This window comes from Lepisma saccharinum, chromosome 4, assembly GCF_977018435.1.
Source record: "Lepisma saccharinum chromosome 4, izLepSacc3.1, whole genome shotgun sequence".
Classification (NCBI taxonomy): domain Eukaryota; kingdom Metazoa; phylum Arthropoda; class Insecta; order Zygentoma; family Lepismatidae; genus Lepisma; species Lepisma saccharinum.
The window spans coordinates 26,950,027-26,977,693 of NC_139232.1; the positions used below are offsets into that span (position 1 = coordinate 26,950,027).

General features: G+C 37.6%; 1 protein-coding gene across 2 annotated transcripts in view; it reads right to left on the reverse strand.

The window, feature by feature from the left end:
• Window positions 1-607: 607 nt before the first annotated feature.
• Window positions 608-27,667, reverse strand: part of LOC145986398 (uncharacterized) — a 41,251-nt gene continuing 14,191 nt past the window's right edge. Inside the window, exons 2-3 of one of the 2 annotated variants that reach the window (XM_083120368.1) lie at window positions 13,538-13,658; window positions 608-3,040 (exon numbers count right to left, since the gene is read on the reverse strand). In XM_083120368.1, the coding sequence (XP_082976494.1) occupies window positions 1,509-3,040; window positions 13,538-13,658 (1,653 nt within the window). In that variant the 3' untranslated portion in view covers window positions 608-1,508. The remainder of the gene's footprint in view (window positions 3,041-13,537; window positions 13,659-27,667) is intronic. The other variant, XM_083120367.1, reaches the window with a different exon arrangement.

Here is a 27,667-nt window from a genome sequence, read left to right on the forward strand (position 1 = left end):
ATCTCTACCCAGAACACTGACGCGCCACGTGTTTATTAATAAAGGATGGCCTATTACTATGCGGGAACCTTGTTGTCCTAGCACTGACATCTGGTGGTGATTCCGAGAACTTTTCAAACCACCCTCGTACAAAAATCATTTGAATTTATGTGCATTTTCTTCTTTTGAATTTCTGCCTAGTTGCCAGCGAGTTCTTGGGTGCTACTCATAATCTAGCCATTTCAATTTTCAATAGTTTACATTGCTCTTCTACCTTAGGGTTAATCATGGTGAATATTTTTGGCTTGATTGCCAATCTCGGCATTTTGTAATTTTGGATATTTTGTGCAACATGTAACAAAATTCCAGGTTGGATAAACAAACTTCTAACATTATAGTATTTCTAATGCAGAAAGGAAGCTATAGTAAGTTATATTTTATAGAAATTTATATGAAATGAAAACAGTTCCCTGTGGCCAAGCTGCTAAGTATGAGGTCATAGGTTCAAATATTGACTAAGAAAATTGACTTCATTTTCATGTTTAATCTGCATATTTTTATTTATTTTTTGTTATTTAGTGTGGCTTTTCTGGCACTTTTGGCTAATCACAATGATGAGGATGACTGGTGATTAGATAAAAGTTGATGAAGGGACACTCACAACATCATTCATGCTCAGTCTGAAATTTGGATATAAAATAGACATTTTTGGAACCAGTATCAAAAGTTCTACAAGAACAGAGAGTTCCATCAAAATAGGGGATGGTGGGTGAAATTTTCATAAAATCCTGGATGATTTGACATTGAATGTAATCAATTACAATAACCAAACTCCAAATATATTCATACTTTTTTATGCAAAACAAAGTATTACAGTTGAATTACATGATGAGATTTGATGCAACTGGAATATTAAACTTCTATCTCAAGTATACAAATATTCCTTTACTCAGTTACTAGTTTCAGAATTATTCCATTCGTTTTCAACTTGTCAAACTAGTTCCTGTACTACATGTTCATATCATAACAACACACAACAGTAGTGATTCACAAGACACTAATGTGTATTAATACACTATACAAGTTCATATATGTGTATAAAAAAATATATGTATATCATGAATTTACAAATCATAGTAACTGTAAACTAAAGTTTGTATGTTTGTTTCTTAATGTCAAATGAAAAAAATATGAAATGTTAAATAAAATGACTTTTCCAATGGTATCTTATTTCTTGATGCAATGCTGACTGCATACAAAAATCATGAATATCAACACAAACACACATGAAATATTTGTGTACACATGGAAAGAAAAAGTGTATATGCAATATTTGCTGTTAAAACATAAGGATAATACAACACACATTTTCTCTGAGTCATCCATGTTAGCAAATATTAAGTATTACACATAATATTTGATAATAAAGATGACTCAAGGAGAAAATAATGTTCCTGTGTTAACCTTATATTTTCATCTCCAATTTCAATTGTGGTTTACACATTTGAAATAGGGTACACACACATATATCAGTTTGTAGATACGTTATTAATTTTTTTCAGTCTTACCATTAGCTGGGAATAAAGTCCCGTGTAGCCATTTCCCAACTTCTTACCATCTACACCTCTGTCTTCAAGAGATTTCGGAAATTCCGTAACAAAAGCACGAGCAACAGTTTCAAGTTGATCATCCGTAACTTTTTGACCCCCTTCAGTAAGTTGCCGGATAATTATCCTCACTAACTTGTGTCGTTTTTCCTGAGGAGGAATCACTCCTATCTTACAATACTCCTTTAAGTCATTAGTCAGTATATCCCAAGGTTTGAAAGGTACAACATAAGGATTATTAGAATCAGGTTCATCGGATTTAGTTACTGTTGACTCGGCCTGAGAATTATTGTTCCCAGATGGAGGTGCTGGAGGCCTTCGGTTTTGTGATCGGGAATGGAAGCTTCTTGTTCCAGGAACTTTATTACCAGATACCTGTTGCGAGTTGGCAGTTTTCATATTAGGTTTATGATCCATGTATCCAAAATTTGATGCTCCACCTACAAAAGACTTCTTCTGTGGTCCTGGCTGAAAGTGAGGGTAAACAGGAAATGAATTCGTAACACTAGATGACACAGAATCTGAACCACTAGAATATCCACACGGCTCCACATCAGAATTGTACTTTGCGTAAGACAAAAGTGGTGGCATACCAGTCAAATCCCTACTTGCGAATTTCTTAGAATTGAAAGAACCAGAATTTTTCTTTTGGTTCAAATCGCTCTTGGAAGTGTTCGACGTATATCCACGTGGCATGGAGAAGCTACCTCTGCCTCTTTGGGTCGAGAATGCTCCTCTTTGTGGTGGTGAAATAACTTTCTGGTTTGCAAACAAGCCTGTATGAGTCCCACCTCCAGGCTGCGATCCCCCGCGCATTCTCTTGTTCGGCTGCGAAGAAATCCTACCTCGTCCTCGAGACTTGACAATTTCATCCGAAGTTTCCTTTACTGCAAGTAAACCCCTCCCCCTGCCCTTCTGAGGTTTATTAGTATTATTGGTATCCAGAGACGACGTATCCTTGTCTTTCCATAATGATGCAGCACTATCAAGTTTCTCCAAAAGTAATAGTCCAGGATTATAAGTTTCCACACTTCCATCTTTCTTCTTTTCCTTGACCACAAATCCTATGCTATCGTTGGCATTTGCACTTTGTGGATTTTGTCCCACAGTATTTTTCACATCTTTTTTAACACTTCTTTCGCCAATCGTCCTGTTAAGAGGAGGTCCAATGTAGTACTTTTCCCACGAATATTTCTTTTGCTGTGTAACATTTACATCACCAATGGTAAGATTAGATGTGACTGATGTAATGCTTGCTATTTGGGAATCTTGGTTGTTGCAAGTTGAACTTGGGAGGCAGTTAGACTCTAACTCTGTTTCTTCCTGTGCTTCACATTGTGTAGCAGAAAAAATAAAGACTTCAGCATTAGATGTGTCTGTCTTATCCGATGGGGAACCAAAGTTAAATTTTTTATCTGGAGACGTGTTTCCATGCACGTCTGACTCAACATTACCTGAAATAAAAAATAGGCATTTCAAAAAAACATGAAGTGTACAGGAGTTTCCATAAAAGAGTTCTGGGATGGATGGGAAAAGTTCTTCCAACAGTCTGTAAACAAGTTGCAGACTAGAATTACAGAACAATATATCCATTGTTATTATTATTAACAAACTGAGTTTGAAAAAGTCCTTTGTCTCCCTCTGAGTGTTATGGGGTAGACCTTATGAAATGGGCTATAACTCCACAACCAGCACTTTTACTGCTTTTATATGTAATAATGAGAAAATTTAACAACATATGACAATTGAGGGTCCAGGAGCAAATGTCCAATTTTCAACATTTCTAAAAAATAACAACTTTCGAAAATGTTGTACAATTTCCGATTTTTTCTTCAAATTTGGGGATGGGCATTACATATCCTAAAAGAATGGTCTTTGTTGTGCTTCCCTCCAAATTTCGTCCATACAGAGTCCATAGGTCAGAAGTACAATGTATAAATTTCAGCTCTGCTACAAGCCGCAATTCCAAAAAAAAATATTTAATCTCTACGACAGTTTTATAGCGCAACCACATGGAAAAGGACCTGCGCAGAACCAAATCACACTTGTAAATGTAGGGGAGGGCAGAGTGAACAAGGTTTAGCACGGTCTGAGCCAGTATTGCCAGGTCTATTGGTTTGTCAGGGGATTTCCTTAGTAAACTATTGCCAGACTTATTGCTATTTCAGAGTGTAACTCCTTCTATAACTATATTTACATCCCTGTATACTCAGTACTGTGGCAGAAGAAAGACCCTTTGCTGTTTTACACCAGGTAATAGTACAATTTAATAAACTGATATAATTAATGGAATTTACCTTGTCTGGAGTGACTGAGGAAAAAATTATAAAGTATCAGTTACAAAGAGGGGGGCAATGGTATTTGAATCTACGACTTGTTGCATGGATGTAACTTTGGACCTAATTCTGAGGCCGCAGAATCGAACTTGGTGCTTAATTTTGGGAGAGCAGACTCAAAAAATTTTCCATTTCATAAAAATAGCATCCAGGATTACTTGTTAAATAAGCGGAATCACAAATATTGCTCTTTATTACTTTGCTTCCCAGATGCCAGGAGGTTAACAAAAGTAACTTGTAAATTGGAATAAACATGAAAATTTTGGAGGGACAAGTGCCCTGCCAAGTTACACCTATGACCTGTCAAATACTGGTTGGTTACCACACATTATTTTTAGATGTCAGAAAAATAACGAAATCGCAAATGGTATACAATCAGTGCTAGAAGTGAGGGACGACGATATCCCCCAGGCTAGTAAAACCTTTGTAAAGCATCCCTCCACTTGCCTCATTGTCACCAACCATGTTACACCACAGGAGCATCCCCCCAGCTAACCTCAAGACTCGACCAAACATCCCCCTCAGCTAACAATTTCCACTTCAGGCACTGTATACAATTCAATGTTTAGACTCATTTCTTGTAAATTAAAAGAATATAGTGTACTTCTACGAGGGGGTATCAAAATTTTTTTGCCTGTTGAGGTATAATTTGTTTAATAATGGAATGGAAAGATTGAAACAATAAACATACATATAGTTTGCTTGTAGTGTCCTCTACTCAGAGTTACCCTTCCACACAGTTGCCATCACTTTCGATGCATTTGTGCTACCATTTTATCCAGCCCTCAAAACCAGTTTGGAAAAATTCCACAGAACACTCCCAGCACCACCATTTAGAGCTGTTTTAACCTCCTGTAGGTCATCGAATCTCATGACACGAAGCACAGAGTTAGCTCAGACTTTATGGAATCCCAAACTCTCAATCATTGCATGTTCTGACCCATAGGACATGTGCACTGCATCAGAAATTTCCTGGATGGTGATGTGTCTATCCTCTCGAATGAGCTCATCATCCCTGTGGCGGTTGTCGTCAGTCAACGGTGTTGATGGCCTGCCACTCCCTGTCATGTCCACACTTTCGGTTTCTCCCACTTTGAACTAAACTACCTAAGTCTGTGCTTCGTGATATGAGATTCGATGACCTACAAGAGGTTAAAACAGCTCTGAACAGTGGGACAGGGAGTGTTCTGTGGAATTTCTCCAAACTGGTTTTGAGGGCTGGATAAAATGCTAGCACAAATGCATCGAACGTGATGGCAACTGTGTGGAAGGGTAACTCTGAGTAGAGAACACTACAGGCAAACTATATGTATGTTCATTGTTTCAATATTTCCATTATTACAACAAATTATACCTCAACAGGCAAAACTTTTTGATACCTCCTCGTATTTCTGAAGAGTCTTGGTTCCAAAACATTAAACTTCATACAAAATGGTTAACAAGTAGTCATCTTGTTACGAGTTACTGCAGACTGTACACTGAAAAAGAGGGCGTAAATAACACCTCTGCAACCCCCCCCCACTCCACCAAGGGGGGGGGGGGGCAGCAAGAATGATAAATTAAGAAAGACCGATAGTTTGCAAAAGTTTCCTTTCAGCGTTAAAATATATTTTGAACCAAACATGTTGTACTTTTATGTCCCTACAACTGCAAACAGAAAATTTTAAATCTCTACAAAAGTAGAAAGCATATTACCAGATTAGAAGAAAACCTGCATTAGTTGAATAGTTCAAGTCATTGATTACATCACCGAAGGGTAGACAACAGGCAAGACAATGTGCTGTCAACACTTTCAACCCCCCTCCCCCTCCTTGTCTCCCACGTTTCAGCAAGATTTGCCGAAACTATGCTGCTACCGTGTGTTGTTAAGTTTCTTACGTAGTTGTTATTGCTAATGATGTAAGAAAGGTTTAGAAACAAACGTCTGGTGGTGTTGAATTTCGAAAAAGGAAAAAAGAAGGAAAAAAGGCAAAGAAATATCCTACGTTCCACTGCTTTGTTAAACCTGGCAGTAGTGCTACAACTGAAATAATTTTAGATGTAATAATAACATTCCATCTGTAATTTGGCTCTCAGAGGACATAGAGAAGATGTAACGAATGTTCAAAGTAGTTCTGGTAATTTTCTTAACATCATCGACTTGTTAGCGTGATATGCCCCACTTCTTAAAACTCATATTGAAAATTAGAAAATAGAGACAAAATACTTTGGTCCTACTATTCAACATCAACTTATTACACTGGCTTCAAAACAGGTGTTGAGTGGCATAAAAGATGACGTTCTAAAGGCACCCTTCCCCCTTCCCTTATTTTATGTACAGCCCAAGATATTACTAAAATTAACGAAATGTCAGTTGTAACAAGATACGTCTATATTAAACATGAAGAAAATATTCTAGTAGGGAAGAGATTTTTTGAATTTATTGAAGTTTCAGACCAAATAACTGCAAGTTTAGTACATATAGGTGTAGTATAATATAAATGTATAATGTAAATGTAAGTGTTGACGTGAATCAATATTAAAAAAAGAAGAAGAAGAAGAAGAAGAAAAAGCACAACTGAAAGTTGTTTGGGGCCGCAGAACATGTTAGTTATGCTACTCTTCCAAGGTATATACAAAAGCAAAGAAGAAGAATGTGAGGGGTGTCTCTTTATAAGGATGTAAATTTATGTGAAGTCAGCACAGTTCAATTACATTGTAGTTGCACCTCATAATATTCACAATTATTATTATTTGTTTTCATGATTCGTGGTAGAGTGTTTATTCCTATAACTAAAATGTTTGAGCTCAGCCAATATTTTGGAAAAGTTGGCACCCATGCAAGAGTAATAATATTACATTTTAGGATCTAAAAGTAATAATTAATCTTCAATAAAGATAGTGAAGTTTTTCCCCCTAACCCAACCGCCACTTGAAAACATTGTTAATCTGTTAACATTAAATAATCTGATTTTGTAGCAGCAGATCTCTTGGTATTCCAAGGAACACACACCAGATTTTTTCAAATCCGACCTGGCAACACTGGTCCGAGCTCCAAGGACAGAGAGGAAGATGCGTAAAGGCTTTTGGCCGAAGGTTCATTTCCTTGTGGACAACTCTATAGAGCTGAAATTTATTTTGCACATTCTGGAAAGTTTGAAAAGTGGTTTGAAAATTTCCCATCCGGGGAAATTATACTTATATTAACCTGTTATAACAGGCACGTGGAACTCTGTTAAAGCATAAACATTGCCAAAACTCAATTCACACAATACAATACCAATTACACTCTTAAGAATTATAAAAAAGTTGAGATGGCTTGTAAAATCAACTTACATATAGAAGTGGAGTTTATATTGTCAAGTTATGCTGAACTGATGACCCATATCTCTATCAATTTCCTCCGACACTATTCAGAATATATAAGCATATCATAATCATATCAATCTATCAGTTTCTCCTCATCCTAAAATATTCACAAGTATTAAGTACAAGGAAATAAGAATATTAAAGTAATTGTAAGATAATCTCTATGGCCCAGGACTTTATGTCCTATAAAACTGTAAAATATACAGGGTGTCGCAAAACTCTTTCAACAACGCTTGGGTGCTGGTAGATATCATAAAAACAAGTGAAGGGCCAGGGGGAAAAACGATGAATGTCGATTTTTCGCCCATTTTGAGATCGCAGCGCCATCTGATAGTTCAGAAGCTGTACTATAAGAATGAGAACGGCCTTGGTTGGGAAACGATGAGAAGTGCCCGAAAAATGCATTATTGTTTTGGCATATATTAACGTACTTATGGAAAGAAATACTTTGTTTTTCATTTCCTGGCAAATCGTCTCGAATGAACATTCATCGTTTTTCCCCCTGGCCCTTCAAGTAACTTTTCCCTATAAAGTTTACTTCAAAAGCGCTTAGTTACTGCGCTATAAGCGCTTAAAATCTATCCTGTACGTATGCAACCCAACACAGCAAACGCTTGCTCTAACATAACTACCAGGGGCACGTGGCAGGGTTGCCACTAGCGTTCCTCATTAAGAGAGGCGACTTGAAAACAACAACTTGGGAGTCTTGCCTTAGCAAAATTCAAAACATTAATGATACTTGCGATGTTGTAAGAAGCATTGACAGTATTTATAAACTGACCAAGACAAATAATGGGCAGACTGAAATTCAAGATTACTCATTCTAAAATATCTCCATAACTGATTGATTGATTTGGTTTATTTTAATTCACTTTTCTGCCACCTTTGGCTAATCGCGAAGATGAGGATGATATGATGAAATAACAAATGACACAAATGTCTAGGCCAGGATTTAAACCCGAGACACCTGGCGTCGTAGCAATCTGTGCTAACCACATCACCACGGAGTGTTTCGTGTATCATGCAATATCAACAATTGCAAGGGACACGTGAGAGAGGGGAAATCCACGAACGAACAAATGTAAACATGATTTGTTTGCTGCCTCGTTTCGAACATTTGACATTCGAACAAAAACTGCTGGCTGATAGTGCATTACACAATGACTCTAACATCGTGGTTGCAATCGCATTCGCAGCAAAACATGCCTTTACTGCAGAAATGAAATTTTCTTGTCAGTATATTCATTCTTGACTTTTCTAACGCTACTCTTGTTCCAAGAGACAAAATAATTCGTTAAGAGCAGAGAACTAACAGACTTTATAAATTAAGTTTTCTTACAGTGTTCTTTTTACGTTACGTTCAATGCACCAATAGGTGTAGTGGTGCAGTACCTGATCCCTTTTCAGAAAAATCTGAACTACGAAGACGAATGATCCATTGGCATAATTTCTCCAGGCCGGAGCTCTTATCAGGAACCTTCGATAGAGAGATCATGTGTCGATCACTAAACGTACTCGATCACCAAGGCGACTCAATAGACTTTGGCTGTTCGCAAAATTGTTTTTTGTCATTGTGCAATACGAGTGACCTTTACAGTTCAGCGCTTGATATACGTAAGTATGCATTTCTTGGCTTTGGCTTTTACTAAGCACTAGTTTTAATGTGTGAATTTATTCATGTCTAAACAACGTGTTTCATTAAATTAAAAGCCGGCACCGTGGCGGAGTGGTTAGAACATCGAACTACGATGCCAGGGGTCTTGGGTTAGAATCCCGACTTGGACATGGATGTTTGTGAGGGTCTATTCATCAATTTCATCATATCATCACTCATCTACATCTTAGCAAATTTGCCAAAAGTGGAACAAAAGCGAAGTAAAATAAAGCAAATTAATCAATCAATCATTAAATTAAAAAAGCCTTGCAATTACTTGCTTGTCAGACGAACATGATCAGCAATAACAATAGCACAGATAGGAATAACTTCCAAATAAATTGAAATAACATTACAGTCTGCGTGTTTGAAACGAGGCAGCAAGCACATCATGTTTACATTTGTTCGTTCGTGGATTTCCCCTCTCTCACGTGTCCCTTGCAATTGTTGATATTGCATGATACACGAAACACTCCGTGGTGATGTGGTTAGCACAGATCGCTACGACGCCAGGTGTCTCGGGTTTAAATCCTGGCCTAGACATTTGTGTCATTTGTTATTTCATCATATCATCCTCATCTTCGCGATTAGCCAAAGGTGGCAGAAAAGCGAATTAAAATAAACCAAATCAATCAATCAGTTATGGAGATATTTTAGAATGAGTAATCTTGAATTTCAATCTGCCCATTTTTTTGTCTTGGTCAGTTTATAAATACTGTCAATGCTTCTTACAACATCGTAAGTATCAATAATGTTGTGAATTTTGCTCAGGCAAGACTCCCAAGTTGTTGTTTTCAAGTCGTCTCTCTTAATGAGGAATGCTAGTGGCAACCCTGCCACGTGCCCCTGGTTAGAGCAAGTGTTTGCTGTGTTGGGTTGCATACGTACAGGATAGATTTTAAGCGCTTATAGCGCAGAAACTAAGCTCTTTTGAGGTAAACTTTAGAGGGAAAAGTTACTTGTTTTTATGATATCTACCAGCACCCAAGCGTTGTTGAAAGAGTTTTGCGACACCCTGTATATGTAATTGTGTCATAAAAAATTAAAAATATGTCTGAAAAAGGCAGAAATATTCCCAGTAAAGCCAAAAATATGCACACCAGTACTTTCAAATTTCTCATTATACAGGATGTCAGTATCTTCCAGGGAAGATCAACTACGGTGGGGTATTAAATGTCGGGATTCCTTTAACCGAAGAATGTAGGGGGAAAATACTGAAAATATCGTGAGGTTCACCGCAAGTTTCATTTACTATTGTCAGATTTACACCTTTGTGGAAACTAAATCATAATTGGCAACTCCCTACAGCTCTGATAAATCTAGGCAATCAATAAACAGACACAACATTTTTAGGCAGATTTTGATGTTTCACTGTGTCTAAATGCTGCCATGCTGTAGATCTCCTTGAATATCCTTCCACGGTTTCACAAAACTTGCAAAAAGGTAAAGAAATTAGAAGAATTGAAACTTGTTTACTTCCTGCCCGCACAACAATGAAAAGAGAACATTTTCCCTCAATAATGTTTGCACCTTATCAATTTTCCACGGGATAAAAAAAGGGGGGAGATATTATTGTTCTATACTAGTTGGTAAGAAAAGTCGGCATCTGCTTTTAATTTCTTTGTTTGTAATTTCCTTATCCTGCATCGATAATATGAACTATCAGTTGCATTAAATATATGAAGAATGAATTATAAAATAACAGAGTATATGCAAGACAATTACAAAAGTATACAGAAATATGTCTTATTATGAGAAAATTGAAGAAATATGTTGTAAAAATGCGAAATTGGTAAAATATGTCAAAACATGACTTATCAAGTTCATCTATTTCAGCTGATTTTCATCAGACATGTAAAGATCTTACCCCAGTATTGGATCTGATGCCAAATTAAAAAAAAATATGTTATAACATAAAGTCCCAGGACCTAATAATCACAAAGCCCACTTTAGCAATAAACATTTCTGCAGAAATAATGCAGGAATAAAAGTTGAGTATTTTGTCAAGCTGATGGAAAATATTGACTTTGTAGGTGTCTTTCAGCACTTTGCATACTCCATGGTACAGTAAGGCAGGCATGTCAAACTCAATTTGCATGTAGGGCTGCTTTATGATGAGATCCCAATTCTCCGGACCACACACGTCCACCCTTGATGTCGAATAGACTTCTTCCAATGAACATATTGGTGAGCATTTAAGGGCAAAAAAGCTCAACCTGACAGGTCATTATTCCACCTATGGTGCATTCAAGCAACCACCCACACAAAGAGAGAGAGAATAACTAACAATAAATCTTCAACAAACATAGTGAATGACAGATTACTTAAACACACATTTTGCAATGGATGTTACAACCATTTATTTATTGAATTCGTTTCATCAACAAGAGAACATCCTTGTTATTTATAAACTGGTTGCACTTGCATAAACAGGCACCAAACTGCTTATAAACAGTTATAGTTTGGTTTCTGAGATCTGACATTTTTTAAAAAAAAAATAAGAAACTAACTTCTCAATGTTTGTATTATGTTTTTGTGAACATGAAATTCTTCACAATGATCACAATAGTAAGTGCTGCCAAACATTGCTAAAATTCCAACAGCAAACTGATACATTCAAGTGTACTGCTGTGACGATATGAGTGAAATCTAGGAGCATCACCTCGTGACATTTATCTTTCAGCAATGAGTTGCATTGTACTCCACTAAGTTCCTTTTTAAGATTGGTACTTGAATAAGCAGCAACAACAAGTGAAAGTGGACCCCTTGCACTAAAAATCTATACTCAAAATCACGAAGTAGTATTTTCACAACAGAAGCATTCCAGGCAAGGACCAACAACGATGATGATGGCAGTGGCCACCAAAATTAAGGGAACAACGAAAAACAGCACCGTGGAAAGTGAGTACTAAAGTTTCTCTGTATTTACTGAGTACAGTGTCTCTCATTTCCCAAGATATGAATTGTATTTGCACTTTGGGACAAATAGTGGCTTAAATCAGCTACACAGATCGACCATTGGTATTCCTGACAAAAATTACTGAAATTACTACAACACACTTGATTTATCCGAAGTTAAATTTTGATTTTGAAAACCTTAACCCTGTCACACAATGAAGTCACAATATGATCCCTCCCATAAATCTTAAATACTTGGTTAAATCTACTACAAAAGCCAAGCCTAGAACCCAATTAATACAGGATAACACACTTTCACTGTATCCTTTAATTTCAAAAACAATTTTCATTTCTTTACAGACCTGACAAAATTGTTGCAAAACTTCATGCAGGAAACCCGACAAACTTACACAGAAAACTTTGATCCTCTCTCTCAGTCATTAAGAAATGAAGTAAACTGATGATGCAGTCCATGTGAGTGCGTGAAATTTATAGCCAACTTTGCAAGTTTAAAATTTTTAACATAAAACTACTTTATGAATAATATAATGGGACTGACTGATTGATTGATTTACTTTACTTTACCTTGCTTTTCTCCCACTTTTAGCTAATCGTGAATAAAAGGATGTGATAAAATTATGAAGGAACACTCACACCCAGGCTGAGTTGCAGCCACTGCATATAACCACTCTGCCACGGAGGTGGGCAGACAACTGATAGACTTGACTTGAGTGAACACATGTGTGTGTGTCAGATGCAAGAGCTCTAGGCAGGATACCACAGGCATATACACTGTAACATGTATGTGTTTCCATAGCTTTAAGAGTCCACTAAACCAGGTAACAACATAAGAAGGGTTTCCTTCTAGTGTTGGGCAGTGTTTGTTAGGATGGCCATTTACCTGAGGCAGTTGTAATTAGCATCATACCTGATGAAGGCTAGCTGGTTCTCGAGTATGTACAGGTTAACAGGCCATAACTTACGTCCATGCTGGAATTTCCTCACAACAGCCTTTCAAGAGCTAAAATATATTTTCATCTAGCATATTTTGTTGGAAAGTAATCTGCAATAAATTCTATGAGGGCAAGGCTAACAACTATAGCACAAGGCAAAATTCAAATGTCAACAATTTCCAGAACTTTTTAGCCTTATTTCACATATTCCCTAATTTCTGACAAAGTCTTTTTACATGCTAAGAATATCTGATCTTCAGAAGTTACCAACAAACTGCAGAATGGATAGAATTCTATCAATGACAGTTTTAACTCTCAAAATGGGATGTCCAAGCTATAAAAAGTCCACAAACTCCATCAAGCGAAAAAGGCAGGAAATTTCATAATCATATTAAAAAACCGGGAAAATCAGGAATATGGAATGCCACTGAGTCACTGAAGTATATGTGGTGAATATGGAATTTTTACATATTTGTAAACAGTAAATTCTTACAACAGGCATCTTGCAGTATTTTAAAAATACCTTTAAAACTGACGTTACTTGCAAATGGAGGCAGTGCTTTTATATTTATACTCTCAATATGTACTGTGAATAGAGTTAAAAACCTTTCCGAGTGGTCTGCAAAAATTCAGGGAATTTGATTTGGAAAAGTGAGTAATAACCCCATGAATGTATGTTCTGACCAAAGAAGTAAATAATTACAAAATGTAAAAGGTAACTTTCCTGTTTTATTTCTATCCCTATTTCTCCCTGCCACTTACCTATCTGTATCGGCTTCCATTCTTCATGGTTCTGCAGGAGAATAAATATAGATTTCTCCTTAACGGTGTGAAGGAAAATGTCGTCATCATCTATTTCTGTACCATCTGACTCCAAAACAACCTACGTAGAAAAGAACACAACAGATTAATACTAGTCAACAACAAGAAAATACATTTATTAACTTATTATGCAGTCCATAAGGTCCATAAGATCTTTAGTAATTCCTTTTGCTTTCTAATGACAAAGTTAACACATTGGGGTCTCCCGGCAGGCATAGTCCGCAGTGCACTTAAAGTCAATGTGGACGAAAGACGGGCATAGCCCATCCTGCGGTATGCAATCGCTTTGCCGATTGAACTACAGGCTATGTTCGTAGTTCGTCTCATGTGTGTGTTCCTTCAAGCATCTTGGTTGAAATTCCGACCGCTAGGTGACTCATGTCCTATTTTAATCTCGCACCTGCGACTGTTTGTTGTCAGTTTGATGTACGTTGCATTGTTTAGAATGGCATTGTTAGATCCAGACTGCATAGCCGAAATTCTGCATTCCATTTGTTCATTAGGTCAGTGGTGAATTCATATGTAATTTATAAGAAAGTAAACAGGGAAAATCATAATATGCCTCTGGAAGAGTTCATCATCCAAGTAGGGGAAGCGCTACTAATCAACGCGGGCGGATATATTCAAGGTCAAACATCAATGTCAACTACAGCAGATAGGCTAACAGGCCGCCATTTTCCAATGAAAATCCCCTCTACACAGAGAAAAAGTCAAGGCCCTGTAGGTCATGTAAAGTTTGTGGAGACAGGCACAAAAAGAAACTGGCAAGTGGGCAAGAAAAGACACAACATTTTACTGCCCCAGCAGTGACGTTGTTCTCTGCATTCCTGAATGTTTCAAACTTTTTCATACAAAAGCTAATTACCTGTAATTTGTAATTATTTTTTGTTATGTGCACATCAGAAGTATTCTTATGAAAGATTCAAAAGATGTATTGATAGTTTATGTAGTTTTTGTATTGTTATATTTTTGAAATAATTATATTATTGAAATTTCCAGATTACGAACTTAAAATATCTCTATATTAACATTTGTTACAATGTTGTACTTTTTTCTTTTTTCACAAAACATTGCTGAAAAAAAAATTCAAAAATGTCTGAAAATGAAAAGAAAATTTAAAAAATTTTTGTTCATTGAAAAGAGGAAGCTTTGTAGATTTGAGAAATGTGTGGTAAATAAAAACAAATTAAAAATATCTTTTTCTACGATTATTTGAAAAACAACCAAAAACCGCAGGCCTGAGGTAAAAATGCTGTATTATGAGGCCAGACCCGAATGTGTTAAATGAGGTTTTTATGGGATGATGATATGTGAACATTTCTAGCATAGATAATATTCATTAGTAAAATATACATGTAATGAACACCAGAATACACTAATTTATTGCAACATTCACATATCTCTAAGTATATGTACTTAGTGAATTTGATTGGGTGCCCACCCGTGTCGCCGTCCCGAGTTTGTTTCACATATTCGATAATGTAATGCAGCCAGGAACATGAAATGACTTTCATTCGGTTAAGAAAGAACCATTCGTTGAAAATAAGGCTAAAGTTTGCATCCCCTTCCCAAAATAGTGGGGGAAGATGGGGCAAACTCTCCATTTTTATGATTTTTTCATTGAAAGTTGGGGGCCATGGTCCACCCAACCCCTCTTTTTAGCTATGGTATTTTGATTTCTGCACGGTTGCATGCCCTGATGTTCTAGCTGCAAAACAAAAGTTACCCGAAGTAGATTGGTCAAATAGTCTACGAGTTATAACATTTTTTGGTTTTGAAGAGGCCTTTGGCGCAAATTTTGAATTCGTACACTTATTTGACAAAAAATGTTATAACTTGTAGACTATTTGACCAATCTACCTTGGGTAACTCTTGTTTTGCGGCTAAAACATCAGGGCATGAAACCGTGCAGAAATCAAAATACCAAAGCCAATAAGAGGGGTTGGGTGGGCCATGGCCCCCAACTTTCAATGAAAAAATCATAAAAATGGGGAGTTTGTTTCACATATTCGATAATGTAATGCACCCAGGAACATGAAATGACTTTCATTCGGTTGAGAAAGGACCATTTTTAGATAATGAGGATATAGTTTGCATCCCCGTCCCAAAATAGCAAGGGAAGAGGGGGCAAACTCCCCATTTTAATGATTTTTTCATTGAAAGTTGGGGGCCGCGGCCCACCCTACCCCTCTTATTGGCTTTGGCATTTTGATTTCTGCACGGTTGCATGCCCTGATGTTTTAGCTGAAAAACAAAAGTTACCCGAAGTAGATTGGTCGAATAGTCTACCAGTTATAACATTGTCAAATAAGTGTATGAATTTAAAATTTGAGCCAACTTCCATACGTAACTTGGAACTCGGGGGGGGGGGGGGAGGGGTGTGCATCCACATGATGTGCCAAAGCTACTTTTAACCCACTGTAAGTGCTTCCAACCGAACAGAAAAGTATCATCATAAAAAAAACAGGAATGCACATGCACCATCTGATGCCAAAACAATACCATCACTTGGACGTGCTTCTCGCACCAGAACTCAAACAATGGAATCGTATACAACACAAATTGTCACATTTCCTTCTTCTTTCGAACTAACTGTTCCTGATTTCACATGTCATACATACAAACATTCAGATTACATGTGATTGTTGCGGAACTGATACTAACTTTTTTTTAATCTATGACGATTATTGCTGACCCAAAAAGAAAACATATATGAGTACTGATAAACATAATGAAATCAGATCATTGAGCTCATTGAAGAAGGGAAATATACTCAGGGAGGCTACAAACATGCAGAAATAAAATTCCCTGACTTTTCCAGGTTTTCCAGGACAAAATTTAAATTTTTCCCTGACAATTACAAACTAAACTAAATCGATGTTTTTGCAAATAGAAATAATAAACTTACACAGATCCACGTATGGTTTTGTTAAGTACCAATATTATCTTCTATGAAATTGACTTAATTTCTCTATTCTCTATGATTTGAATTCAAACTGCAAAATAGTGAATTTGGAAAATTATTACAATTCACAAGCTAGGAAAGGATTACGGAATTTTATCATACGCAGTAAGTTTAAAATAAAATACTTGATTATTTTTAAAGTTACGACTAAATGAGATAAGAGTGAAGAGTGAATGATTAAGAAATGCAATTTGTAATTTATCAGTCTCCTTATGCATTCTCCGTATTATATGTTGATATTTCCACTGAGGTTTGGAACCCTCTGCTTGCAAGAACCATGAGTGCGGACTGCGGACTCATTTTTCAATGCATAAAGCTACTTCTCTCTTCTCTGTAAAGCAAACAACTTAACTCTTGCATATAAGTGAAACAATTGAATCGAACAAAATAAAGTGTCATATTTCCTTACATTATCAATGGGATTTCTGCTTCAGTACAGTATATAAAAGTGAAGTACTGTGAAACTGACAACATGCAGTTATACCATTATTGCTGACGAAAAGGGTATGTAGGTATTAGAAATTTAACGCAAGGAATTTATAGAATTGCATTGTATAGGTACCTGATTTAGCTAACCACACATTAAAACAGGAACAATAATAAAAGCTTCTGAAAGTTCATATACGAGGGGCATCCTGAAAAAAGCTCCAATGGTGCCTATACGCAGCACTAGTGGTCGGAGAGCGACACACACACATGTAGGCAGGAAGAAGTGGCATGTAACTGTAATCTGGTACAGTTGCAATGCAGCCGTTTTAGGACAGTTCTAGGTTAAAGATTGCAGCTCTCATACAGTCTCCCACCGATTGCGATGTAGCCTACATTGCACGCTCAGAATTTGGCACAGAGCCACCAGCAATCGTGTGAGGTGTGCAGACCGGACGTCGTGAGTGATAGTATGGTCAGACGATGGTGCAGATAATTCACGGAAGGCCAGTCGAATGTGCACAACCTCATACAGCTGAGTACACACGGTCCCTTTGCATCACTTCAGGTGAGAGATCTTGAACCACTCCCTGTACAGCCCTGGCCTTGAATGTACAGACTTTCATCTCCTTGTTTAACTGAAGAGGTTTCTGGCAGGGCAAGGATTTGACCGCTACACTGCGGTAGAGATAGTTCCAGTCTTTGCTGTCAGACACATATACCATGGGCATACAAAATTTAGTGCCATGCTACGACGAATGCCAGAACAATGGTGGTGATTATGCCGAAAATTAGGTTAGGACTCACTGTTACTAATGCAACAAATTACAACTGATATTCTTGTTTCATTTATGCCTAATCGGTAGGGACCTTCATATTTTGTTCTTTCTTTAAAAAATTGGTTTATTTTCTTATTTTTTTTATTTTTTACTATACGGTGTTATTTTTCCCAAAATTCACATTTTCATTTTAGCGCATTTTCTGGCAAATATCTGAAATTATACCTTCATGGTGTTTTTAAACTACTGTTTCAAATTGTAAGTCACATGACTTATGCCTCTTCGTGAGAGTTTGATATCTTGAAAGATATTTTGGGAAAGTTATTTTCCATACCCCTTTTTTAATTTTAAGGTAAGGATTTTAGATAATGGAATTTTCCCCGTATATACTGAAGGGTGCATAATGACCATAAGTGGCGACGCACCCAAAAAATTTAAATCAAACAATCTCACGTGACAGATGCCAATATATTATGGCACCAAAAGTGGGCATTATCTTTTTTTGACTTGTTAGTGTTACGTTTCCCAAAATTCGCGTTTTTGTTTTAGAACATTTATCTGCCAAATATACCGAAACGTAATACTCCATTGTGCTTTTAAACTATTATTTTAAATTGTAGGTCACATGGTCTACGTATTTTCGTCACAGTTTGATATGTTGGAACAGATTTTTGAGGAAGTAAAAGTAAAGTGCTCCCCTGCACTTTTCCATGAAGGTGTATAGGGGTGTGGAGTTAGGGCCCCACACTTTCTTGATCACGGCTGAAGGTAGGGGTGATGTGATCAGCACCATGCTCCTGACTACCTTTTCCCCTCAAAGTTTCCTCAAGGTACCAGCTTCATATGATGCTGGGTGGGCGCCGGAGCAGTTTGAATAGGTGGAAAACATCCCGGTTCTCCCCCGCAGGGGATCGACCCCGGGTCTCTCAAATAGTAGTCAGACGCCCTAATGACAGCTCCATTACTACTCGCTCGACAAATGCCGATGGTGCGCACTTAACTTGGTAATTCGAAACATACATATCTCGTGCGATAAATACGAAGATGTGGCTCCCGTGTGACGGTAGATACGCACTCGATCTCCTGTTAAAACCCTGCCACTTTGCTCTGTGATGCAAATGGTTTTGATAGAAGTTGAAAAAATCGTGGAAAATGCATGATTTAATGTGGCTGTCGGAATTATTCCATGTACGTACAAATCTATAGTTTACTCTTGAGTAAGATGTTGGAAAACTTGCATGTTCTATGTACACAAACATAACCTAGAAAATACAAGAATGTTGGATTTCATGGAATTTTTCGTTGTTTTAGGACATTTCTTTAAAAAAAAATCACTAAAAACGCCAACAATTCGCATTTTATGCCAAATTCGCATTATTTCGATATTTCGAAGGGCGAAAAATGTGTCCAGACATCACTGCACATTCCTAAACATAACTTCGCAGCAATTACCATTTTTCACGGTTTTGGCGTTTGCGAAATATCAATGTCCCTACTAATTGGAAATTACTTTCTGGCCACCCCTCGTATAAATCAGTAGATGGAAAGTGAAAATTTAGCAGGGCTGGGCTTTGCTTTTATGATTGAATGATTTGAGTAAATATTAAAATATTTACGTATTTATTATTAGTATGTTATTTCATAATATTGGACATTAACCTTACTCAGTGAGAGATTAATGACCATCTCTCATGAGTTTAAACAGACAGGACAGAGAGTGGCGTTAATTTCATTGCAATACTAGTGTTGCAGCAAATTTGAGGTTGGGAGCATCCACTTGCCAATTTTTATAACTTTCACAAATGCAGATTTATGTTTCACTTTTTCGTGATAGTATTCAATATATATCCCATTTGGTTGGATTCTTCTTGATATATAAGAATAGTGCAATGTCATTGTAAACGTATGTTAACTTGTGCGAAACCAGTAATACGTCAGGGGGTGTAAGGGGTACCTTCCACGTAGGCGCCAAAAAGTCAACCTCACTTCCACGTAGTGCACCCTGGAGTAAAGACTAACGAGGCTCTGGCGACTGGCACTATGACCAGTATAATTTTGTGTGTGTTGTCCTGTTTTTTGTCTTTGTGTGTGCTGAGTGCCCTTTTACAGCCTCAGCTTTTAACAGAAGTCAGAAGATTTTAAGATTTTTAGTTATGCAACGTTAGTGTTGTTATTTGTAATGATAAGGGGCTGGCCCCCGTATAATGTGACGGGATCAAAATAGCCTAAGTGCTGACGCTCCAAAAATTGTAAATTCAAATTCAAAGTAATACGTTAGGATGATGAAAGAAAACCTTCGTAAGCACTGCTACATTAAATAAGGTGAAGTGAGCCAGAAGAGTAACAATATTCGAGCAGCATATTGGTAGTCTACAGCTCTTCTTGTTTATGCATGCGATTTTTGTTGGATGTTGCAGTCCATGCAATTTCTGTCGCATGTTGTAGTGAGGTACTTTGTCGGGTGGCTATATTCGACAAAAATCGAATGTATCAATGGAACCTATTTGTTTCCATGTTCCTTTAGTTTGCCCAACAAAATGCCTTACTACGACGTCTGACAACTATCGGACGGCGCCACCCGCTCCCATCCTCTCCATCTGTTGACAAGTCCCTTTACTACTCCCATACGGACAAGAAAAAATGATAATTCAATGCATTTTCCACGTAATATTTAGAGGCTTAACCTTTACTCCCCCGATGATACCATATGGTATCATCAGAGTAAGGTCGTACTCGCCCGATGATACCATATGGTATCATGGTGCTGATTACGAAATGAATGTGCTTTTTGGACCTCCATACTCTTATGTTTGGGTGGAAACTCTGACACAGGTCTGGAGCAAGCCTGGGAAATTCATATTGATGACCAATCTCCCCCCTCTCCGCAACATATCCATGCCACATTTCCGAACAGAATTTCACATTTTGGCTTATTCTTCAACTTGTATGGCACTCAGGAACATGAAACATGTTTCAATCTCTTTGGAAACGTCCATTCTTTGAAGAGAATACTATGGTTTGCGCCTTCACCCCAAAATAGCGGGAGAAGAGGGGGCAAACTCCAGATTTTTGTTTTTTTATTAAATTCGGTGGTCACCCCCCCCCCCCCCAAGCCCCTCTTCGTCGGTCCGGCGTTCTGAATTGTAAACGTTTGCATGCTATGATGTTCTAGCTGCAAAACGAAACTTATCCGAAGTAGATTGCTCCCATAGTGCCAGAGTTATAATAATTTTCCTCCAAAAATGCAAATTACTATTTTTCGTAAAAACAAAATCACATTTTAGCTTTATTCAACTTGTATGGCATCCAAAAACATGAAACATGTTAAGTTCTCTTGAGAAATATCCATTCTTTGAAAAGAATACTAAAGTTGACGCCCTCTCCCCCAAAATAGCGTGTGAAGAAGGGGGAAACTCCAGATTTTTATGTTTTTTCCATTGAAATTCGGGGGTTGTGCCCCCAAACCCCCATTCCTCGGTCTGGCGTTCTAAATTGTACACGGTTGTATGCTATGATGTTTTAGCTGCAAAACAAAACTTATCCGAGTAGATTGCTCCCATAGTTCCCGAGTTATAACAATTTTCCTCAAAAACTGCAAATTATCTATTTTTCGTAAAAAAAATCCTATTTTGGCTTATTATTCAACTTGTATGGCACCCAAGAACATGAAACATTATTCATTATCTTGAGAAATATCCATTCTTTGAAAAGAATACTAAAGTTCGCGGCTTCTCTCCAAAATAGTAGGAGAAGAGAGGGCAAACTCAAGATTATTATGTTTCTTTCCATTGAAATTCGGGGGTCGCGCCCCCCAAACCCCCTTCCTCGCTTCGGCGTTCCAAATTGCACACGGTTGCATGCTATGATGTTTTAGCTGAAAAACAAAAGTTATCCGAAGTAGACTGCTCCTATAGTGCCAGAGTTATACGTAACAATTTTCCTCCAAAGAGTGTCCGAATTTAAAATTCCCGCCGAGAAGCCAGGGCGAGAGAAATTTCTCTCTCTCTCTCTCTCTCTCTCTCTCTCTCTCTCTCTCTCTCCCTCCTCCTGCCATTACTGGTTTCTGGCGACGTGGATGTGTGGGACATAAAAGGGGCCTAAAAGTTGAGGCCGAAACTTACGGACGAGATTTCCTGTTCCCGTGCAGAGTTCCATAACGATATCTTAAATAAATAAATTTTTTAAAAAAAGTCAATGAAGACGAAATTCCCTGACATTTCCCTGACTTTTTTTCACACCTCAAATTCCCTGACATTTCCCGGTTTTCCAGGTTTTCCAGGTCTGTCGCCACCCTGTATACTGTATTGCTAAGCGCAGCCGGCTTCTATATAATTTCTTTAATAAAACATTAAACAGGAAATTAGGGTGGAACAGATTTACAAAACTCCACTCCAAAGAAATGCCATAAAATAGGGTAAAGTGAAAACATGTAGAGGTTGAAAGGGGACAAAAATTGTTTCATCACGAAAGCCATTTACCTGAAGGCATGATTCGTTATAATTTTGTACGATTATAGAAAGATTGTTTCTTAAGGTATTATTCAATAATCATGTTTATTTAATTTCCTCTGAAACGTGTGTTTAATTCTTGCTTCTATCAATGTATGTATCTTTGTTTCATATCCACTTTATTGCAGGGACTGCGCATGGAAACCATATTTTTTTTCCACAGAGAATTGAACTTACGACCCCATAACCATAAAGGTGGCAGCATTAACCCCTCCAGTATCGGGGCTGGATGACTTGCTTACATTCGATTCAACAAATTTCCATTTCACTGGGACATTCCTAAGTAGAGGTTTTGGTGTGGAATCGTCATAGTTAAAAAGGTGGCAGTGAAAAATCAGATGAAGCCAGGCAGGCTCGGTAGCTCAGTGGTTATAGCAATGGTACGGTATGCCAGAGACCCAGGTTCAAGTCCTGGTTGCACCTGCATTTTTTGCTGGAAATTCTACGTAGTGCACATTATAATATAACTTGGAAAGACTGTATGTAATTTTCTTCAAGAGTTAGTGTTAAAGTAAGGTAAAGTACCACATGCATATAGCATCTTGCCATGAAGGCACATTTAAGGGATATAAGGGTACGGCCCCACACATTCTCGATCTTCACCATATTGGAGGATATGTGATCAGCACCATGCTCTAGCTGCCTTTACCTCCCAAGTACCCATGGATTTGAGGCTGGGTGAACCACAGAGCCACTTTATATGGGGACAAGGCAGTTGAATGCCCTACCAGGGTGGCTACAGACAAGCAGAAATGAAATTCCATGACTTTTCCAGGTTTTCCATGACAAATTTTATACTTTTTCCTGACAGTTTTATAAACTAAATCCCTGTTTTTGCAAATGGAAATAATAAACTCATACAGATCCAGGAATGGATTGTCTTAAGGCGAGGAGGGACAATTTCCCTTAGGTCTTTCTTGCTGGGACAGCTGCCGATCACTGTTGCCAACTTTGCTCTTCTGGAGCCAGACTCTTTCGTGCACTCGCTTGACTGTGAACTATGGCACCCGTCCTCTGCCCCACCATGATGCCACCACTGGCTCTGGCCCATAAGGACCAACCTTTGCCATGAGTGTACATTTTGCACATGACGTGATATTCATATATAGGCTGCATCACCCACCCCCTATTTCCTCCCCAGGTATTTTTATATATAGCGCTGTGGCTAAGGTGAAGATGACAATATTATTATCTGGGAATCCTTTATTTTCAATTTCAAATGAACATCACTGGATTATTGATGGGTGATGCCGCCAAATCTAGGCAGTGAAAACTAAGAATAAATTGCCATCACTTTAAAGCTAACGGTAATAGCAGTGCCCCCACCCCCCTGACACCTAAAATTATCCTAGGAGGCACTTTATGCAGCCTTCTTTAATCTAGCTCATTGAAAGTCATCTTTAGCTCTATTAATGCTGAAATGTAGCTCTTTTTTGCTCATCGGGTTTGGCAACACTGCCAGGATGGCCATATGAGGCAAGAAGAAATGCATTAGATATATGGGACCATTATTTTATTTGTTCTCTCGGGAATATCAAACATCCAATGACGTAGAAAAGTACATGGACGAAAAAAGGACACGTTGAACTATGTCATTATCTCTCCTCGCCTTAAGTACCACCCTTATCTTCCAAGAAATGTACTTCATTTCTCTATGATTTGAATTGAAACTGCAAAATAGTGAATTTGGAAAATTATTACAACTCAGAAACTAGGGAGGGGTTATTGCAGAGATTTTTTTTCATTTTCAATAAAATATTTGATCATTTTTAATTGATCATTTTTAAAGTTGCGACTAAATGAGATTAGAGTGAAGCACCATTGATGAAAAAAGAAATATTGTAATTTATCAATCTCCTTAGCCTTTCTCGTTATTATATGTTGATATTTCCATTGAGGCTTGGAACCTTCTGCTTGCAAGAACCATGAGTGCAGACTCATTTTTCGATGCATTAGCACTTGTATCAAACTTATTTTCTGTGCAAAGCAAAGAACTTAACCTTGCACATATGTGTGTGATTTAGACAGGGCAAATTCGCCGCTTATTTGATGCACACATGGCAATACATAATGTCTGCTTGGCATCCCTTAAACCTGAATTTTGGGAGTAAATGTTCTGAAAGTGAAACAATGGCATCGTACAGAACAAAGTGTCATATTTCCTTACATTATCCTTCATTACAAACATTAACAGTATATCCAAGTACTGAGAAACTGACAATATGCAGTTATACTATTATTGCTGGCTACGGATTAAAAATTTAAGGCAAGAAATTTATAGAGGGGAATCTAATGCATCGTACAGGTGCCTGATTTAGATAATCAAATATCAAAATAGGAACACGCTGTTGATAACAGTTTCCGAAATTTCATTTATGATGAAACGAGACGTTCCAGTGACAACTGTACGCAATACTAGTGGCCAGAGCACAACACACACCTGCAGGCAGGAAGAGGTGGTATGTGGATGCAATCTGGTGCAGTGGCAGCGCAGTCATTTTAACTCAGTCCTGAGAGAAAGGTGGTAGCTTTCATACAGTCTCCTGCCGACTGTGAGGTGTGTACGGTCACCGGCTGATCATACGATAGTGCAGACAATTCACAGAAGGTTGATCCAATGTGCACAACCCCATTCAGCTAAGTGCACGCAGGCTATTTTATATCACTTCAAGCGAGAGATCTTCGACTACTTCCAACCTTGCACGTACCAACTTTCATCTCTTTATTCAGACAGATGAAGAGGTTGTTGGCAGAACAACGTTTTGACAGTTACGCTGCAGTACAGATGGTTACAGTCTTTGGTGTACATGCCATGGGCACAAAATTTAGTGCCACGTTACGACAAATGGCAGGAGAAAGGTGGTGAATATGTCAAAAATTAAGTTAGGAGTCAATGTAACTAATACAATAAATGTAAATTACTAGTCATGTTCTCGTTTTATTCATGGCAAATAATCGGTAGGGACCTTGATTTTTCAGTATTTTTCTTCAAATCTGAGTTATTCTTTTTAAACTATTACGAATGCAGATATCAGTTCCAGTTTGTCATGATATTATTCAATAGATATATCCCAATTTGTTGGATTCTTCTTGATATCAAAGTTAAACTTGATAACAGTTAAATGTCATTGTAAACACATGCTAACCTATGCAAAACCAGTATTATGCCGGGGGGATGAAAGTAAATCTTCGAATGCATTGCTACATTAAATAAGGTTAAGTAAGCCAAAAGAGTAATAAAATTCTAGTGGCATATTTGCAGTTGGTGCAGCAGTCTAAGATTCCGTTTATGAATGTGATTTTTGTTGAATGTTGTATCCAACAAACATCGTACATGACAAAAAAAATGTCAAACTGGGACATCCAAGAAACATCGGATTAATAAGAGTGCAATGCACGCGATTTTTGTCACATGTTGCAGATGACAAATTTATTAATTTAACAGAAGATTCCAAATGCAGTATTAGCCATTTCACATTGGAATGTACTAACAACAGAAAATAAGAAAAATAATCAAATACTAATATTACATGTGATAAGGTGACTTACATATTTTTACTCAACAGCTTTCTAAAATGTGCCTGATTTTCAAAAATCTCTGGCTTGTTAAATCACTGAATCGGCTGGCCGCCTGTGGAACAGGGAACAAATGTTGAACTGCTATGTCCAAAAAAAAAAAAAAAAAAAATTGCACGCATATAAAGTTTGTTCAATGAAATGTGGTACCTCACCAAACTTGTATGTACAAGGCTTCATTTATGCATGCTATGTTTGTCGGATGTCACACTCTGAAGACAATGTGATTTTTGTCGCATGTTGTAGCAAGACATTTTGTTAAAGCTCGACATTAGTCGGAAGGCGATATCCAACAAAAATTGCATGCATCACTGGAGCTTAAATGTTCGGTCGACAAATGGTGTACCATGACATTCGACAAATTACAGGGTTGCACAGCACCCTTATGTTCCCATGTTCCTTCAGAATGTCTGATAAAATGCCATACTACGACGTCTGACAACTATCGGACAGCGTCACAGTGGTGGTGCGCCACCGCCCATCCCCTCCATCTGTTGAGTTCTCTCCAAGTTAAAAATCCATAAAAGAAAGTTCTGTTAATATTTATTGAATAACATCACTTTCTACATTCTCTGGTTCCCATTGAAACTTAGAATCATTCCTAATCACCTCCAGAAAATGCTGAATATCATTCTGGGAAAGTATCTACTGGAAACAACCTTGGCCAGCCTTGTCAGCCACTGTGCCAAAAGAGAAAATACACAGAACATGCACCACAAGGAGAAGCGGAGAAAGAACAAAGAAACAGCATTTGTGCTGCCATCAAGAGGGGCAAGTTAAGAACTGAAATATCAAACATTTACAGCAAAACAATCATAGGAACACATACACGTTTCCATATGCACTTAAAAAGTGAGAACGTACATTCATCTTATCCGCAATTTATGCACAATAGGGGAAATATAGATATACGTCCTCCATGCCGAAAGTATTCATAACTTAGTTAATAGAGTTTGACAAGTGTATGTTGTCAGCACTGTGTTGACAGCTAGGCATATGATTTTTATTATTTATTTACAGCATAAACGAGAGTCCTGAACTCTCAGTGATAGCATCTGCATTATCCAATATGTTACCTCTGCCTTACGATATGTAAATTGGTGAAGATATGCAATACCTAACAGAAAAGTTGAATAAGTGCTTCATGTAAGCAACTCACCAGAAATCTGAACAATCCACAGAATTGATTCTGTGACAACACTCTATTTATGAGACGGCCTGTGAGTTTGAAGCATATAGCTGTGGTGAGATTAGTGCAAAAAGATGGACTTCCTTCATACTGACCCTCTCCCAGGGGAAAAGATGTCAGAGATTCAATTACCAGCACCAGCTCCAAGAATCAAACTCTTCCCAATCTAGGGGTGGAACAGAGGTGAGAGGATTTTGGTTAGATGCAGGTGGCATTGTACATCACTTTACAAATATGCCAGACAGAACAACCAAAAATGGAGATCCTTCTGATATGCCAGAAGCATGTCATGCCTCTTCATGTTAAAAGAAATCTAGCAACCTAGAAAACAACTGTCTTCTCCCAGTATGACTGCTCTACTCTAAATGTCTTGCTTGGATTGAGTAGAACAAGATTGGATTAAGTAAAATGAAGTACATTTCAAACTATATTGGGGAGGTTACTGCCCACTAAATGATGCATCATCATTCAACCTGTAACAGAGAAAGACAAGCAAAGTAAAATTATTAGAAATATATAAAGAATGCAAGAGGCTCTTGGTGTTGAAAACACAAAAGTTTTGATACCCAAAAACTTAACTGCGGTCATGAAATGACTTCCAAATATATTTTTGTTATGCAATTATGC